The sequence below is a fragment of the Cetorhinus maximus genome, chromosome 11 (genome assembly GCF_964194155.1).
Source record: "Cetorhinus maximus chromosome 11, sCetMax3.hap1.1, whole genome shotgun sequence".
NCBI classification, from domain to species: Eukaryota; Metazoa; Chordata; class Chondrichthyes; order Lamniformes; family Cetorhinidae; genus Cetorhinus; species Cetorhinus maximus.
Genome location: NC_135889.1, coordinates 65,345,815 through 65,362,448, shown reverse-complemented (window position 1 = coordinate 65,362,448; position 16,634 = coordinate 65,345,815). Strand labels below are relative to the sequence as shown.

Here is a 16,634-nt window from a genome sequence, read left to right as displayed (position 1 = left end):
CCTTGAGGAGTTAAAAACTCCATACCCTTCCCAATAAGAACACACCTAGAGGAACAGAGGTTACAGGAGCCAGCAGGTAGCCACACTGGCTGATGATTATGAGCTGATCCACAAACCCTTATCTGAGAAGAGACCTTCCCCTAGTCACCCACAACCAACTGGAATGAATAGAGGTGGAGAGAGTGATAGAAAACTGAGCAGCCCTGGGAGAAAAGGAAATGCTGGGGGCCCTCCTCAGGACAGAAAGGGTGGTGCTGAGATGAAAAGTGAGGCCAAGAAACCTCTGTGTTTTAACTGCCAAAAGGTAGGGCACCTCCGGGTCAACTGCTGGAAGTTACGGGAAAAACCAGTGGAATTTATCAGGGCACATACTCCCATTCTCTGCACCGGTGGGGTCAGTCAGACAGCATAGCAGATCAGGCTAAGACTCTAACTGCGGCTAGAAATCTCTGTAGATGCACTCCTGAGAGCGCAGGTAAAGTTAAACAAATCCCTGAGAGTTACAAGGATTTTGTATCCAAAGGAAGGGTGGCCACATTTCCCCAGGGTGAGGTGAGTAAGCCTGTAGTGATACTGAGGGATATAAGAGCCAGCCAAATTCCTACTGCCGGGAAAAGGCATAGCCTTTCCACCAAAGAGTGCCAAGAGAATAAGGGCCAAGATGCTGGTAAAAGGGATTGAAGGAGGGTACCACAGGCACATGCAGGCACAAGTGAGCAGCCTGCCTCCACTTGATAGTACAAGGGGTTAATTCTAACTGTGTGGTATGCTAATGAGACACAGTAAGTGATGCAATGTCTCATGATCTTGGTCTCTCATGTAGACCACATGGCAAGAAAGCTTGCAGTGAAGTGTTCCAAATATGTTGATGTTTTCCTTACCTCAGCAGACTCTGTAAATATTCTGTTAGCACAACGAGACCAAGAATATTACACACTGTACAGTAAAGGGTTAACTCTAACAATAGTCACTGAGCATGTGCGTAAGGAGCTATGTAATGATGATGTCACACAGAAGGGAATGAGAAGAATCTGAGATCAAAGCAGTGACTCTGTCCGAGTGATTGGTAATCCTGTCCATAGTTGAGTATGTAAATAAAGGTTACTTTGAAGAAGAACCTTTGCCTCCAGCCAGATCTCTTGTTGAGAGTAAGCCACCTAATATCATCCAAGGCGATCCAGCGATAAGAATAGATGGTGGCTGCGGTGACCAGACCCAGAGAAAAGCAGCATAAAAAGGTGGGAAACAGCTTGAAAAGAAGCCCAGCAGCAGCAGAGAGCAGCAGGTAAAGGACTTCAAGGCCTACACAGTAATCTGACTAGAGAGGGAAACCATGAGGACAGCCCAGTAGCCAGCACAGAAAGCAGCGTGGGAAACGGGAACCTCGACCCGGAGTGAGCAATGATTTCCACCCTACATCTCCAGAATCATTCCAGAACAGGCTGGGCAATGGAAAAACTGGAGAAAGCGTTTCACTCATTATCGAAATGCTTCGGGGCTAACAAGGACCAGGTTAGCACCTTGTTATAAGCCATTGTAGCATCGTAAATGATGTGCTGGCCAGGCAGGAGGTGAACGAGGAAACAGCCTTCTATGAGGATGTCTTCGGAGCCTTTGACTCGTATTTTAGTCTTTATCGAAACATCATCTTAGAGCACGCAAAATTCAACCACCTAAATCAATTAACCAGATGAATGGATCAATTCATTTATAAATGATCTCTATAGTTTGGCTGATAATTGTCAGTACAGAACGTTAAAAGATGATTTAATAAGAGACAGAATAATCGTCAGTGTTTTGGAAGAAATCCTGTCAAACTTGCTGCAATTTAGAGAAGATTTGATGTTGAGCAAAGCAGTGCAACTGGCTAGACATGTTAAAGAGTGAAAACAAATACAGGTACTTGTAAGGGGTGAGCGAGGAATCCCATGGAAAAAGCCGTTGTTTGAAGCCATTCAGTTTATTGGTTGGGAAACGAAAGAGCATTGCGGCAGCAATGCGTGTTGAAAGGACATCAACCACCATTTTACAATGTCCTCGTTGTGGCGAGAAGGTGGTCCACAGGCGTGAAGAATGTCCCGCCCGAACTGCAGAATGTAACGGATGTGGCAAAGTCAGTCATTTTAAAACAGTATGTAGTTCAAAAAAGCCTGTGTTTGCAAAGCAAAAAGAACATTTTTTAAATGAACCTCTATATAAGTACAAGAACCAGACAGCCAGGAAATCACTTTTCCTGGTGAAGTCAAAGAGAACAAACAGAAGCCAATACTGGAGCGCTAACATTGAAGTCAATGGACATCATACTGATTTTAAATTGGATACAGGCGCTAGAGTCACAGTTCTGTCTGATGGAGTTATGTGGCTGCAAAATGTTACTCTGCAACCTTCATCAATAAAACTTCAAGGTCCAGGAGGAATCAAGGTAAAAGTCAAAGATCAGTTTGACGCAACATTAAGATACAAAGGCAGAAAAATCTCTGAGAGACTATGTGTCACTCAGAAACAGGAATGTTCCTTGTTAAGCAGGAAAGCCTATATAGGTCTGAACCTAATCCATAAAGTTGAAGAAGTCAACGACCAACAACAAGACAACGAATTTAGAACAGGATTTCCAAAACACTTAAGAGGCTTGGGAAAATTGAAAACTCTACCACATCACACTAAAGGCAGATGCAAAACCCATTTGTCTTTTTATACCCAGGAAGTTCCCACACCCACTTCTAAAATGGGTAAGAATTAAGATAGAGGCGATGCTTCATCAAGGTGTTGCTTCGCCAGTTACGAAACCAACCAGGTGGTGCTTTGGCATGGTACCAGTTCCAAAACCAAATGGATCCATCAGAATCTGTGTCGACCTAACACAATCGAACAAGGTAGTAGAATGGGAGATAAACCCAATGGCATCTGCAGACAAGAACCTTGCAAAACCCGTGAAGGGTACAATCTTTACCAAGCTCGAAGCAAACAGCAGATTCTGGCAGTTACCACTGGATCAGGTGTCAAAACATCTCACCATCTTTATAACACCTTTTAGGATGCTACGTTTCAACCATCTACCTTCTGGCATCACGTCTGCACCAAAGATTTTCCAAACGGCAATGTCCAACATATTAGAAGACATAGAAGGTATCATATGCTACATGGATGATGTTTTAATCCATGGCTCAACAAAGGAAGAACATGACAAAACAGTAAGAGAAGTATTAAAAGCACAGCAAGATGCTGGATTAACAATAAATGAGAAGTGTGAATTTTCAAAACTCACCATGAAATTCCTCGACCATGTTATCCAGGAAACAGGAATCACTGCAGACCCGCAGAAAACAGAAGCCATATGAGAATTTCTGCCACCCAGAAATTCCACTAAGCTCCAAAGGTTTGTAGGTATGGTGAACCAACTGGGAAAATTCCTACCCCACCTAGTTTAAGTAAACAAACCTCTAAGACGACTTTTGAGGCAAGACCAGGCATGGTGCTAGACTGAGCATCAACAGCAATCATTTGAGCAAATCAAAAAGCTGTTGATATCTTCAGAGATCCTGGCTCACTATGATCCTGAACTTCCAACAATTGTAGCGGCGGATGTATCAACAACAGGACTGGGAGCAGTCCCATTCCAGGTGCAGAATGATGGAACAAGGAGACCTGTCCTTTATGCACCAAGATCCTTAACTGAAACCGAACAGCACCATGCAGTCATAAAGAAAGAAGCCCTTGCAGAGACTTAGACTTGTGAAAAATTTTCTGACAGCATCTTGGTCCTACAGTTTAAGATCAAAACTGATCACAAAGCACTGGTAACTTTACTGGATATAAAAGAAATCACAAAGATGCCATCCAGAGATTAAGATCGAGGCTGATGCAATACGATACTCTTACTGAGTGTGTGCAGAGAAAATACCAACCTACACTGATACTCTGTCACCGATACTCACCAACTACCCAGAACAAGGTGTTAAAAATTTCATTGAGAAAGTTGAGGCCTTCACTCAATATTTGCCAGCAACAGCACAGAAGTCACAAAAACTTCGGAAGGCTCAAATGTGAGATGAGGAATGTGTGCAGATTCACACATACTGCCTATGTTCCCAGTAACCCCGTCTTGAGGTAGTACATTGAACAATATTGTAACATCAGCATCATTGATGATCTCTTGATCTATGATGAGCAATTAGTGATCCCACGAGCTCTCTGCCTGGAGGAGAGCAGAATGAGCTTGAGGTGAACAGGTCCTCAATAGCCTCAAAAAGAATTTCGCACACATTCAGGGAGTTTGGTGAATCCACCACAAAGATTATCCCTGTAAAAACAGAGACATTGTTGGGAAGTGTAGAGGGTTACCTCGAACACTACTCTAACAATAGCCACTGAGCTTTTCATAAAGAGCTATGTATGATGATGTCACACAGAGAAGAATGAGAATTTGGAAGAGGAGCAGTGACTCTGTCCTAGTGCTTTGTAATCCTGTACATAGTTGAGTATGTAAATAAAGGTTATTTCGATAAAGGATCTTTGCCTCCAGCCAGATTGCTTGCCAACAGTAAGATACTAATATCTTCCAAGACGACCGAACGACAACATTAGATACTTTTCAGCCTCAGCCACAGAGGAGCACCCTGTAACAGTGGCCATGTGTGGACGGTGCTGCATCTGTAGTTCCACTTCGTGTTTCACTTGGATGACTCTTGTAATGTTTCTGTTCACTGACTAATCATCAATGTGATGAGATGGTTCATGCGCTACGCCCATATTTGTGTAATCCCATTGCTTTGAGGACAATAAGGCACCAGCATAAAGAAATGGATATGCAATGCAAAGATGGGTGGTCGGAGACATTGTGTAGCTGGTGGCAATGTGTGTTCCAGCCATTGTGGGGAAACAGCAGACTTGGCTGTGTGGCTGGCATTTTGAATGCAGCTGCTCTGTGTGGGAGAGGTGTGGTACAGAGTCAAATGCAATCTAGGATGTGCCATCCTCAGGAGAAGCGTGTCTGCATCAGTGTAGCCCAAGCTTCCCAGCCATCGTGGTCAACGGTTTGACACCTCAGTCAGACCTTAGGAAATCTGTTAGTGCAGGGTCACCATGTTCTACTACTTCTTTCTCCTCTGAAGGTATGTGCTGCTCCTCTGGATCTCATCATGCTCAAGGTCCATGCCTCTCTGGGCCATGTTGTGCAGAATGCAGCCTCCTTATCTCTGTAAGCTCCTCCAACACCTCTGTGCATTCCCAATTTTAATAATTCCACCATTGGCTGCTGTGCCTTCAGCTGCCTGCGTCCTAAACTATGGACTTTTCTCCATAAGCCTCTCCACGTTTTCCTCCATTAAAAATGTTCCTGAAAACCTTTCTCTTTGACCAAGGTTTTTGGTTATCTATCCAAACATCTCCTTATGTGGCTCAATGTCTAACACTCTTCTGAAGTGCTTTGGAACATTTTACTTAGTTAAAGGGGCTTTATAAATGCAATTGTTGTTAATACATTTACAGAACACTGCTCAATGTTCAGTATAGCAATGAAATGAAAGGAATAAGGATAGGCAAAATATTTTGTGAAGTAACCCACTTCTAATGTACAATTACCACTTATCTTGGATGCAACAAGCTGTTTCTTAACATCCATGTTTTGTTGTTTCTCAGAAGACCTTTTTAACTCTGGTTTGGTTATCCTCTTCAGTTCACTATTTGGGGATGCAGGCTGTTCTGAAAGCAAAATAGAACATAAATAATTAAAAAGAAATAGCAAATATCCTTTCGCTGTGTTTATCCTTATGGGTGTGTTTTACTTTTATTCATCTCACCACCCCTCTAAATCTTCATTCCTAATTTGCCCTTATTTTATCCAAACTAGCTGTCTATGAAGTAAAATGTTATGGTGCAATACAAATGAAAGCAATCAAGTTAATGTGATAAACAAGATACAACTAGAGAATTATACTACAAAAATATTAACATTTTATTTCAGACCGTTATTAAAATATTGGTCACATTTGTTAAAAATACTTTGTTTATAGGTATCTTAGAAGTATTATGACTGCTCTTGAGTAGTGGTTGAGATAATTTTTCAACATGTAATCAGTTTGCAAAGTGACAGAAACACAAAAGATTTGAGGTTTGTTCTTAATTTTATTTGATTGCTTGTTATCAGGCCTCTAATTATATATGAACTCACAATCTGAACTGAGTTCAATGTAAAAGTGTGAGGGAAATTGTGCTACTGGAAATTTGCTTTGTCTGAGGTGTTAAATTATTCTCATTGCAGAGATAGGGATGTCCTAGTAGTCCACAATTTTCATGGAGTCAGGACAGGTTTTCAAAGAGTTCAAGGCACCTCAGAGGTGTGGTGAACCATAGTCTGTTTAAGGAAACCTTTTGAAAGGCAAGTTCAAAAGGTCCTCCTCATGCTCCCATGACAAAGTATGCCCTCATCCGCTCCCTATGGCCCCTCATGCCTCCCCACCCCCAAGCCAAAGTATGCTCCCCATACACCCCCTATGGCCCCTCATGCCTCCCATGCCAAGGTATGACCTGGTGTCGGGTGTTGGTCTTAATGAAGTCTTCGTAGTCTTAAATAGGTTGACTGTACGTATTTATTAATTACAAGAACTATGTACATATATACAGTAAAGGGTTCAAGCTAGGAGCTGTCTCCAAGTTTATTTGTGCACATGGGTCTGCCCAACACTAGACTAATTCCTAGGTGTGGGTCATGTGCTCTCTTACATCAGAGTGTGGGTGGTACTGTACTCAGTCCCACATTAATCCTATATGTGCCAGACCCTTATACTACACTTCTCCCAAGTTTTAATCAATGTATTTCAAGTTATTCTAGTTTACCCCATTTATTTACATCATTATTACTATCCCATCTCCCTCCTTCCAGTCTCTTGAGTTCATAGGCTCAGGCTGTCTGGAAGTCTTATAACCATTCCTTATCTCATTCACACTACTGTCAGAGGAGTGGTAGACTCTGTCATTGCATATGTTGATTTGGAGATTGTCCTAGCATCTAGGTATCCTTTTATCCTCCTTTTCCTTGGTATTAAACTGTTGTGTTGAATCAGCAGTTGCGGTGAAAAGTGGCTGTTGTTCTATTCCGTTTCTTGCGGGGTGAACAAATGTTGTGCTCCTCTCCATGTTATTTTTTTTCCTTTTCTTTCTTTGTAATGTGGGTCATCGTGATGTCCTCTGTGATGGAAGATGGCCATTCCTGTTATGAGGATGTGGTTTTTCTAGTAAGCTCGCCTTTGGGTTTATCTGTGTGGTGTGCTGTTGGCAATGGACGGCTGCTACTTGGTTCCAGCATTATCTGTGACACTGTCATGCTGTCCGGGAGTTGCAGCATTTGCTGTGGTCGCAGTGTTGATCTCATCATCAGTTGTCAATGCCGCAGGTTGGGGCTCTTCTGGTTGTTGGTTGCTCTCTTGTCCATCCTCCACTGGAGGAGTTGTGGTAACCATCCGAGTGGTTGACTGGTCTGACCAATGAGGGCTTTCTGACACCTGTAAAGAAAATGGACAAACCTGCTCTGCAAAAGGAGAAGACAATTCAGAGCTGAAGTCCCAGTCAGGATACTCTTTCTTGTTTGGGCTCTCGGGAACTTGCAGTTCTGTATAATTTACAACAGTGGTTGTCTTGACATCTTCTGTTGCTTTGAGGAGATTCAGGGCTACACAGGCATTTCTGCTCAAGAGAGAAAAAGACTAGTTATGGATGATGCATATCAGCTTGTTTGCTGCCATACCTTAGTGGTTCCAGAATCATGCCTATGACCATAAAGTGACGTGTCTGTTGTTCAAAGCCAGAGGTCTATCAGCCACAGTTCTTTTTCTGAAAGGACCGTAGCATTGGCTTCCATGTCCAATTTAAAGTTTGTGAGCTGGCCGTAAACTGAAATGTCCGCATTCCAAATTGAAAATCCAGCATTTTTTACCTCACCCAAGAAGCATGGCTCTGTATCCTCTTAGTGTGTAGTCTCGCCCTCATGATTCATCTTTGGGTCTTCTGTGCATTTAGATGTTTTAGCCTTGCACAGTTTGCTGAAGTGTCCAATTTTGTTACATTGAAAGTATTGGGCTGAAATTGCAGGACATTGATCTACCCTGTGGGGGCGCTTTGTTCCACAGCACTGGCAATGTTGCTCTACTGATCTGTTAGGGTATTGCTTCCCTTGGCTTGGACTGTCCCTGTTTCTGCGCCGTTTAACTAATTGGACTGTGGGGTTTCCTTTGTACCACTATTTGCTTTCTCTCTTAAAATGGACATGTGCTGCACACGGAGTTCAGACTACCTAACAATCTGGATTGCTTGCTTAAGGGTTAGATCTTCCTTCACTTGCAGCATGTCTGAGAGTGTGTCGTCTGCTACTCCTACAACTATTCTATCCCTGAGTTCAGATTTTAGGTTTCCGTATTCGGAGCCTTCAGCCATCCTTAACAGATCATTAATGAATGTGTTGACAGGTTCTCCTGACTGCTGGACATGCTTATTAAATTTAGCCCTTTTGAGGATTTTGTTGCTTCCTTGGTTAAAATAAACATCAAATGATTTTAGTAGTTATTCAAATTAGCAGGTGATTCGTTGATTCCTTGTCTAACAATAATGTCATCCATTATCAGGCTGACTGAATAAAGCAGTGTTTTAACTTGTTCAGCTTCTGTCCCTTTATCCAGGCCTGAAGCAATCATGTATCGAAGGAATCTTTTTATCCAAAGTCCTCAATTACGTCATTGATCTGGAAGAGTGGATTTCTGATCCATGGGGGAAAAAAAGTTTAAGTGTAGCTTCTGCTTTAAGAAGTTGCTGAAATTCAAGATGGCGCCGCTATTTGTTCGAAGACAAAGGGCAGAATCATCCCAGATTTGCACGAAGTGTGGTCGTGGGTGTGAAAAAAGTTGTTTGACCTGCCGGCCGCAATGGCAGGTTTTCGTGCTGTCTCGTCCCCTAACTGGCATGCACTGCCTCATTAATAATGCATTCATAGGAAACACGCTGGATTGCTGGCGGGCCGGACTCTGATTTGCCTGCTCCGTCGTCATGTCAAGCCTTCAATAATCTGGGTGCCATATTTAAAGGGTGCCCCTGCACAGAGCTAACTAACACTCTCTAAGGGATCGAAAACTGCTGAAAAGCCATGGCTGCCACATGCTGCCCCGGAATTTAGTGAAGCCTCCCTTGAGTGCCTACTGGATGTGGTGGAAGCCCGCCATGAAGTCCTCTACCCCGCTCCGGGCAAAGACCAGCGAGCAAGGTGACAAATCCAGCAGGGGAGACGGTGGTCAGCGCCAATGCCCTGCAAAAGAGGACAGCAACCCAGTGCCAAAAAAGGATGAATGATCTCCTCTGTTCCACCAGAGTAAGTCACTCTTCTCATCACTCTCAACTCTCTCACTCACAAACTCATCACACATTCAGAGGGATCTCACTCACTGCCAGTTCAAGGGACATCACCATTCACTCTCTCACACACATCTTCATCTGCCCTGCGGATCATGTCCTCATCCCATCCATGGCACCACTCACCACCTACACATGCCAGGCATCCTTCTCATCTGTCCTGACAGGCGTCCTGCCTAATGTCTCTCCATCTGTATTCATGCAGGACAGGATGGCACACAACAAAATGGAGAAGTCACAGACTGGTGGAGGAATGCCCGACATCAAGGTCCTCACAGACTTTGAAAATAGAGTCATCCAGCTGGCCGGCGACAATCTGAACTATTCCTGTGCTGACAGTGAGGTCATCAGTGCTCAACAAAGTGAGGATCCAGCAGTGCAACATCCATCAGACAACTATGACAACCGAGCGAGTTTCCCTGTTCTGCAGTCCCCCACCATGCACTAATTATCTCGTAGGCACATCTGGGAAGCAGCCGAGGGAGTTCACGAGCCAGGTTCTTGACTCAAGCCCCGAAGACACCTCGGAAGAAGAATCTGATGACACCCTAATTGAAGATCCATCACAGTGCGCATTCATACCCTCCACCAGCGCAGAGACACAACCTTAGTGGGACCTAATTCTAGAGTAGCCTCGGGGTCACAATCTGGTGAGACATTGCACTGTCGGATCCATAGCAGGCAGCAGCAGGGACTTGCCAGCTTTCTGGCACTTGGAGGACTGCTGGAGGCCAGAAATCTGCTCAGTCCGAGTCAGATGAGGAGCCTCTGGACTCATTCATAACTCAGTTGCTGCAGCTGCAAAGGTAAGCTTGGGAACAACAGGAAGGGACATCAGCTGAACTCCTCAGATTGCAAGACACATGGAGGGGTCCGTCCACCTTCAGTCTGAAGTGATAGTGCCGACGTGCCAAAGCACAGAGGTCAACACTGGTAGGAGGCAGCCACTGTGGAGACCTTGGTCCAGGACATCGGTCCTGCAGTGCTTCGTGAGCTGAATTCAATCGCTGACTCCATAGTTGGCCTCCAACAGTGTGTACGTGAGAGGGATACGGGGAAGCTTGATCTCACTCCAGCTTTCCTTTCTCTTCAAGGAGTCAACCAGCGGCCCTCGGGCACCCATAGGAAGGAAGATCAGCAGGTGTACACCCTGGGGCCATCCACTCAGGTGACTCCAGGAGTGTCCAGCCCATCCAAATCCCATCTTCCTGTGACCCCACCAGCTCCTGCTCCACAGGCCGAGGAGGGTGCCATTGCCACACAGCAGGACCCCGAAAGCAGGTCGGAGACCTCCAGGTCTTTACCCTCCAGAAGATGCCGACCAAGGTCATCACAGGCAACAGGGCGTAGCAGTCAGCAGGCTGCCTCCGCCTCCCCTGTGGATGCCGGGGGAGCACCAAGAATTAGTGGCAGGGTTAGGAAGGTTAAGAAGATGTAGTTTCACAGCCTTTGAATGGGTGTTGATCACTTGTACATAATGTTCACTATTATAAGTAAACTCCCAAGAATGTCTCCTTGACTATGGCTCCTTGTTATGATGAGCAGTGTTCATGTCACTCAGATGTGAAACCTTGGTTCCTGCACAAGATAAAGGCAGGTGTCTCAGTCCAGGGCCTCTTCCCTGTGCAGTGTGTAACCTTCAGACCAAAGTGATGGTTCGGCTTCACGCTCACTGGACACATTATTGATGCCTGCACCTTGATGGTGCTTCCATTGCTGCCAGAATGTCATGGGCAGGTGTCACAGAGTTCCATCATTCTCTCTTTGTGCTCTCAGCACCTTTGAGGTGGGGCCGGCCCCTCCATCTCTTCAGCCTTTGTGACCAATGTGACCAGTGACGGTGTGCTGCTGAAGGGGTCAGGTGCTGAAGGCTGACAAAGGATCAGATGCATTTAAAGTTTCACAGCTGTATCCCCATGATATGACCCATGATCACAGAGCACAGGCAAGCTACCCTCGGCCAGCCTGGAGTCAGACATTCACAGAGGCTATGTGAAGATCTATGGAGTGTCCTCTCTGAATGCCGTCATCATCCTCCTGGAATCTAGTGACTACTAGGGCCTACACTGCGTCTCCATGACATGAGCCTGAGCACTGAAGTTATGTATGCTGGAATCAGCCACACAGGAGTCAAACTTTCACAGATGCAAAGTGAGGATGTAAGGACTGTCCTCACTGCATCTCGTCATCATTCTCCAGAAATCTTGCGGCTATGAGGACCTACCGAGCACACCTGCCTCGTCTGGCCAGTGCGAAGGTCGCATCGCCAGCATCCTCTTCTTCGAGGACCTCATCACCGTAATCCCCTTCGGTGTCCTCCTCATCAGAGGAGACATGCCCGTCTTCCATCTCCTCCTCAGCTAGGTCCTCCCTCTGTTGAAGCTCCAGGTTATGTAGCACGCAGCAAGTGACGATGTTGCACAACACCCTTGATGGGTTGTATTGTAGTGCTCCACTGGACTTGTTGAGGCACCTGAACCTCATTTTCTAAATGCCTATCATTTGCTCCACCAAAGTCCGGTTCGCAGCATGAGCCTCGTTATACCGTTGCTCTGCTGCAGTCTGAGGCTGCTGCATGAGTGTCATCAGCCACGTCCTCCAAGGGTAGCCCTTGTCCCCAAGGAGCCAACCCTGAAGCCTCTCTGGACCCTGGAAGATGTCAGGGTTCTGAGACCTGCTAAGGATGTAGGAATCGTGGACGCTCCCTGGGAATCATGCACAGACCTGTAGGATGCATTTGCAGTGGTCGCACACCAACTGAACATTCAGCAAGTGGAAGCCCTTGCAGTTGACTTAGTTGACTGCTTGTTGCCACAGAGACAGATGTAAGTGCCATGAGTGCAGTCGATGGCACCCTACACCTGTGGAAAACCAGAGATCTGTGTGAATCCCAGTGCTCTGGCTTCCTGGCTTTGCTAATCCTGATCGAAATGCACAAAGTTCTGTGCCTTTGCGAAGATGGCATCCATGACCTCCTGGATACACTTGTGCATGGAGGCTTCTGAGATTCCGTACAGGCCACCTGTAGAGCCCTGGAAGGAGCCACTGGCATAAAAATTGAGCGCCGGGGTCACTTTCACGGCCACTGGCAGTGGACGCCCTCCTTGTTCCCATGGCGCCAAATCTTGCAGCAGGTAGCATATGTGACCAACCAGTTCCCTGGACATGCACAGTCTTCGGCGACGCTGGTGTTCAGCCATCTGCAGGAATGACAAACACCTTCTATAGACCCTGGGTCTAGGGAGGCACCTACGAGCGATGGCTCTTTGTGGATCTTCAGCCATGTGAGCAGCAGGCCCTGTCATCCCTTCATCTTGAGGGAGGTGCTCCTCCCTTTGCCGAGCCAGGTGCCTCCGCCGCACTCTTCTTCTTCTTCTCTGCTCTCTGTAAGCCATGAGGCATACTGCTAAATCACCAGACTCCATGATCCTGATGTTCTCCTCCTGCAGGATCAAAGAGAGACACGTGAGTTAGTATATGTGTCCTAAGAACCTCTCTTGGTTAAGTCTGAAGGTCCCTTCACGTATACCGGAGAATGCTAGCCACCACTTGGATGGCCAGTGTGTAGCGCACTTCATGGCTGTCTGAAACCCCACCCACCTCCACTCCACTTGACTGATTAGCAGCAGCCGTGCCCATTGTCAGCTGTGGCTCAGTTCATAGCACCCTCGCCTTTGAATCAGAGGGTTGTGGGTTCATGTCCCACTCCCGGAAAACCAAGAACTGTGATTGTACTCGAAAGAAGTTGGACTGCATGCTGTGCTCTCAGCTCAGGTGCAGACATTTTCCTAAACTGCACTGCAAGGCTGCGCTGTTAGCTTGAATCATGATGGCTACTGGTCCAAACCTTAAAGACATGGCAAGGGGCTGTAAGTGCCTCCACCAGTGACAGCACCATGGCCGCCTTTGGCAAGGGGATTCTACAACTTGCCCAGTCGTCCAATTGTTCTGCTGCCCCCTAAAATGCACATTAATTTACAGTCTGCACCCGTGGGGTGAAAAGTTCTGAAGCATTTGGTGGCATTTTCAAGCTTTTGCATTGCTTGAGTGGGCAGAAAAACTTCAGAGGCCCAACTTCAAGCATGTGAATGGAGTTGCAGCTGAAAGGTCTCAGCTGCTGAAGAATGATCACTTCTGTCAAGCTTTTCCAAGTCCGTGGCCGTTTCCCTCACACCCCCCCTCCTCCCATCTACCCCTTGTGTACTTCCTTCAGTCTGTGCTGCCTTGCCTCCAACTCACCCCCCACCTCCGGCCTGACCCGCATTGGAGTCCTTGCCCTGGCACCGTAATGATGTGTGTACTCGACTTCTGAGTTCCCCTCGAAGTTCTGGTCACCAAGTACAAGCCTTTTAAAGGCAGTCATGAAGCATGCCATTCTGAAGTCATGCCAAAGTGGACGTGGGGGGATGATTCCGGCAAGCAGGACTTATAATGAGATGCTAAAGTACTGAAATGAGGTTTTGATTGATGGGTGGAGCAGACGATCACAAACTGATTCCACGACGCCAGATGATTCTGCCCAAAGGTTTTACCCACGCTTGGTATTGGCAGGCTCCCGCTGTAGTGGTATGCGTGCTCAGCCTTGAAAATGTTTTAAAGAATGGCTGCTTGGATTGACTAGGTGCAGACTTCTTCATTTCAGCGCTATGCTTTAGGGTTACAAAAGCATCAAATCCTGGTTTTTGCTGGTGTTTAAAACTGATTTGTAGTCATGATTCTTCAAATTAATTAGTTATTCCTCTTGGACAGAGCTCGAACACCATGTGTTCAGGTGCCGACTCGGGAATCTGGTTTTTCCTACGGAGGTTTTAAACAGCAATTTCTGATCACTGAACAATTTGAAAGTTTCTCCGGACTTACTATATCCCGGAATTTCAAAGCTTAAGCTCACCCCTGCTAGGTCTGCTGACTCTGCACTCGGCAAATTGAAGCAGGATTTCCAGGAGAACATATGGAATCTTCTGCTGCAGAGAGGAATGGAAAACTTCTGGTTTCATGGGGAGGAGGAGGGGGATGGGGAGGAGGGGGAAGGAGGAGGGGGATGGGGAGGAGGAGGGGGATGGGGAGGAGGAGGGGGATGGGGAGGAGGAGGGGGATGGGGAGGAGGAGGGGGATGGGGAGGAGGAGGGGGATGGGGAGGAGGAGGGGGATGGGGAGGAGGAGGGGGATGGGGAGGAGGAGGGGGATGGGGAGGAGGAGGGGGATGGGGAGGAGGAGGGGGATGGGGAGGAGGAGGGGGATGGGGAGGAGGAGGGGGGAGGAGGAGGAGGGGGGAGGAGGAGGAGGGGGGAGGAGGAGGAGGGGGATGGGAGGAGGGGGGGATGGGGAGGAGGGGGGAGGAGGAGGAGGGGGGGAGGAGGAGGAGGGGGAGGAGGAGGAGGGGGATGGGGGGAGGAGGGGGATGGGGGGGAGGAGGGGGAGGGGGGATGTGGGGGAGGAGGGGGAGGGGGGATGGGGGGGAGGAGGAGGGGGGGGATGGGGTGGAGGGGGATGGGGAGGAGGGGGGTGGGGAGGAGGGGGGGAGGAGGATGGGGAGGAGGGGGGAGGAGGAGGGGGGAGGAGGAGGGGGGAGGAGGAGGGGGGGGAGGAGGAGGGGGGAGGAGGGGGGGGAGGAGGGGGGGGGAGGAGGGGGGGGGAGGAGGGGGGAGGAGGAGGGGGGGAGGAGGGGGATGGGGGGAGGAGGGGGATGGGGAGGAGGAGGGGGATGGGGAGGAGGGGGAGGAGGAGGAGAGGGATGGGAGGGGGGAGGGAGGGGGAGAGGGAGGGAGGGGGGAGAGGGAGGGAGGGGGGAGAGGGAGGGAGGGGGGAGAAGGAGGGAGGGGGCGGCGGCGGCGGCACCACCAAGATGCAGCACTCATGAATGTAAGTTTAAGGCACCATGAGCACAAGAGGGACTGTTCACAGGTGATCTTCAGTTCAGTTATGTTTGGTTTATATGTCTACTGGTGTTGACATCAACATCAGCAATGGTCATGTCAATGTGATTTAAATGTGACAATAACATAAATTTGCTTCTGTTGTGATGGCCTTCACTGCAGAGAGACCAGTATGTAATGCTGGACGTGAGTGGTCCTAAACTTTATTGCACAGGCGTGGACTTTGGGTTCGCTTGACAGGAGCATTTTGGACATCCTGGATGGAGGCGGCAGCCATGGCATGAGGAAGAAGCGGATCTTTGGCAGCCTAGTTGAAGGAGCATTGGATCAAGGCGTCCCTGGTGTCGCTGCCTCCCTGAAGGTTACAGAGGTCTGCCTCCACACCCTCAGTGTTCTCCTCGCTGTGCTCCTCTTCTGACTCACTGGGTCAACTGAATACATCCTCTGTGACCTGTGCAGCTACCTCAAGATCATCTTCCTCTAGTGGGCCCCCCTTGCCAGAGCCAGATTGTGGAGAGCACAGCGTGCAACCACAATCAGTGACACCCGCTCTGGGGATATTGTAGTGCTCCCCTTGAACGGTCCAGGCATCGGAAGCGCATCTTCAGAAGACCTATGGTCCTTTCTAACACCGCCCTTGTGGAGGCATGACTCCTATTATAACACTGCTCTGCCTCTGTTTTTGGGTGGCGGAGAGGTGTTATAAGCCACCTTTTCAACGGATAGCTCTTGTCACCCAACAGCCATCCATCCAGTGCTGGAGCACTGAAGAGCCTTGGCATCTGGGAGTGTCTGAGGATGTAAGAGTAATGGAAGCTGGCAGGGTACCTTGCACAGACTTGAAGAATATGCGTTTGTGGTCACAAACTATCTGCACATTCATGGAGTGGAATCCCTTCCCATTGACAAAGGCACCTGGCTGACCCGCTGGCGCCTTGATGGCCACGCGTGCAGTCGATTGCACCCTGGATGCAAAGGAACCCAGCAATTGCTGCAAACCCTTTGGCTCGCTCAGCCTGGCTGGCCTCGTCCATACGGAAATGAATAAATGTCATGACCCACCTGAACCGAGCTTCTGTCACCAGCTCAACGCAACAATGAACAGCTGATTGGGAGACTCCACATGATCCCCACTGACCCCTGGAAAAAGCCAGAGGCATAGAAGTTGAAGGCCATTATGACCTTCAAGAGCCACTGGCATGGGTATCCACCCACACAGTCGGACGTGATTTTAGGTCCAAATATGACAAATGGAGGTCACAGTCTCCCTGGAGAGGTGGAGCCTCCTTCGGCATTGCACTTTGGACATATTGAGGTAGTTGCAACTGGCGGCAGGATAGTGGCATCTTCTGTGGCCCCTTCCGC

General features: G+C 47.9%; 1 protein-coding gene across 2 annotated transcripts in view; it reads right to left on the bottom strand.

The window, feature by feature from the left end:
• Positions 1-16,634, bottom strand: part of erich2 (glutamate-rich 2) — a 199,266-nt gene that overhangs the window by 120,025 nt on the left and 62,607 nt on the right. For both annotated transcript variants that reach the window (XM_078551372.1, XM_078551373.1), the window contains one exon: positions 5,581-5,700. In XM_078551372.1, the coding sequence (XP_078407498.1) occupies positions 5,581-5,700 (120 nt within the window). The remainder of the gene's footprint in view (positions 1-5,580; positions 5,701-16,634) is intronic.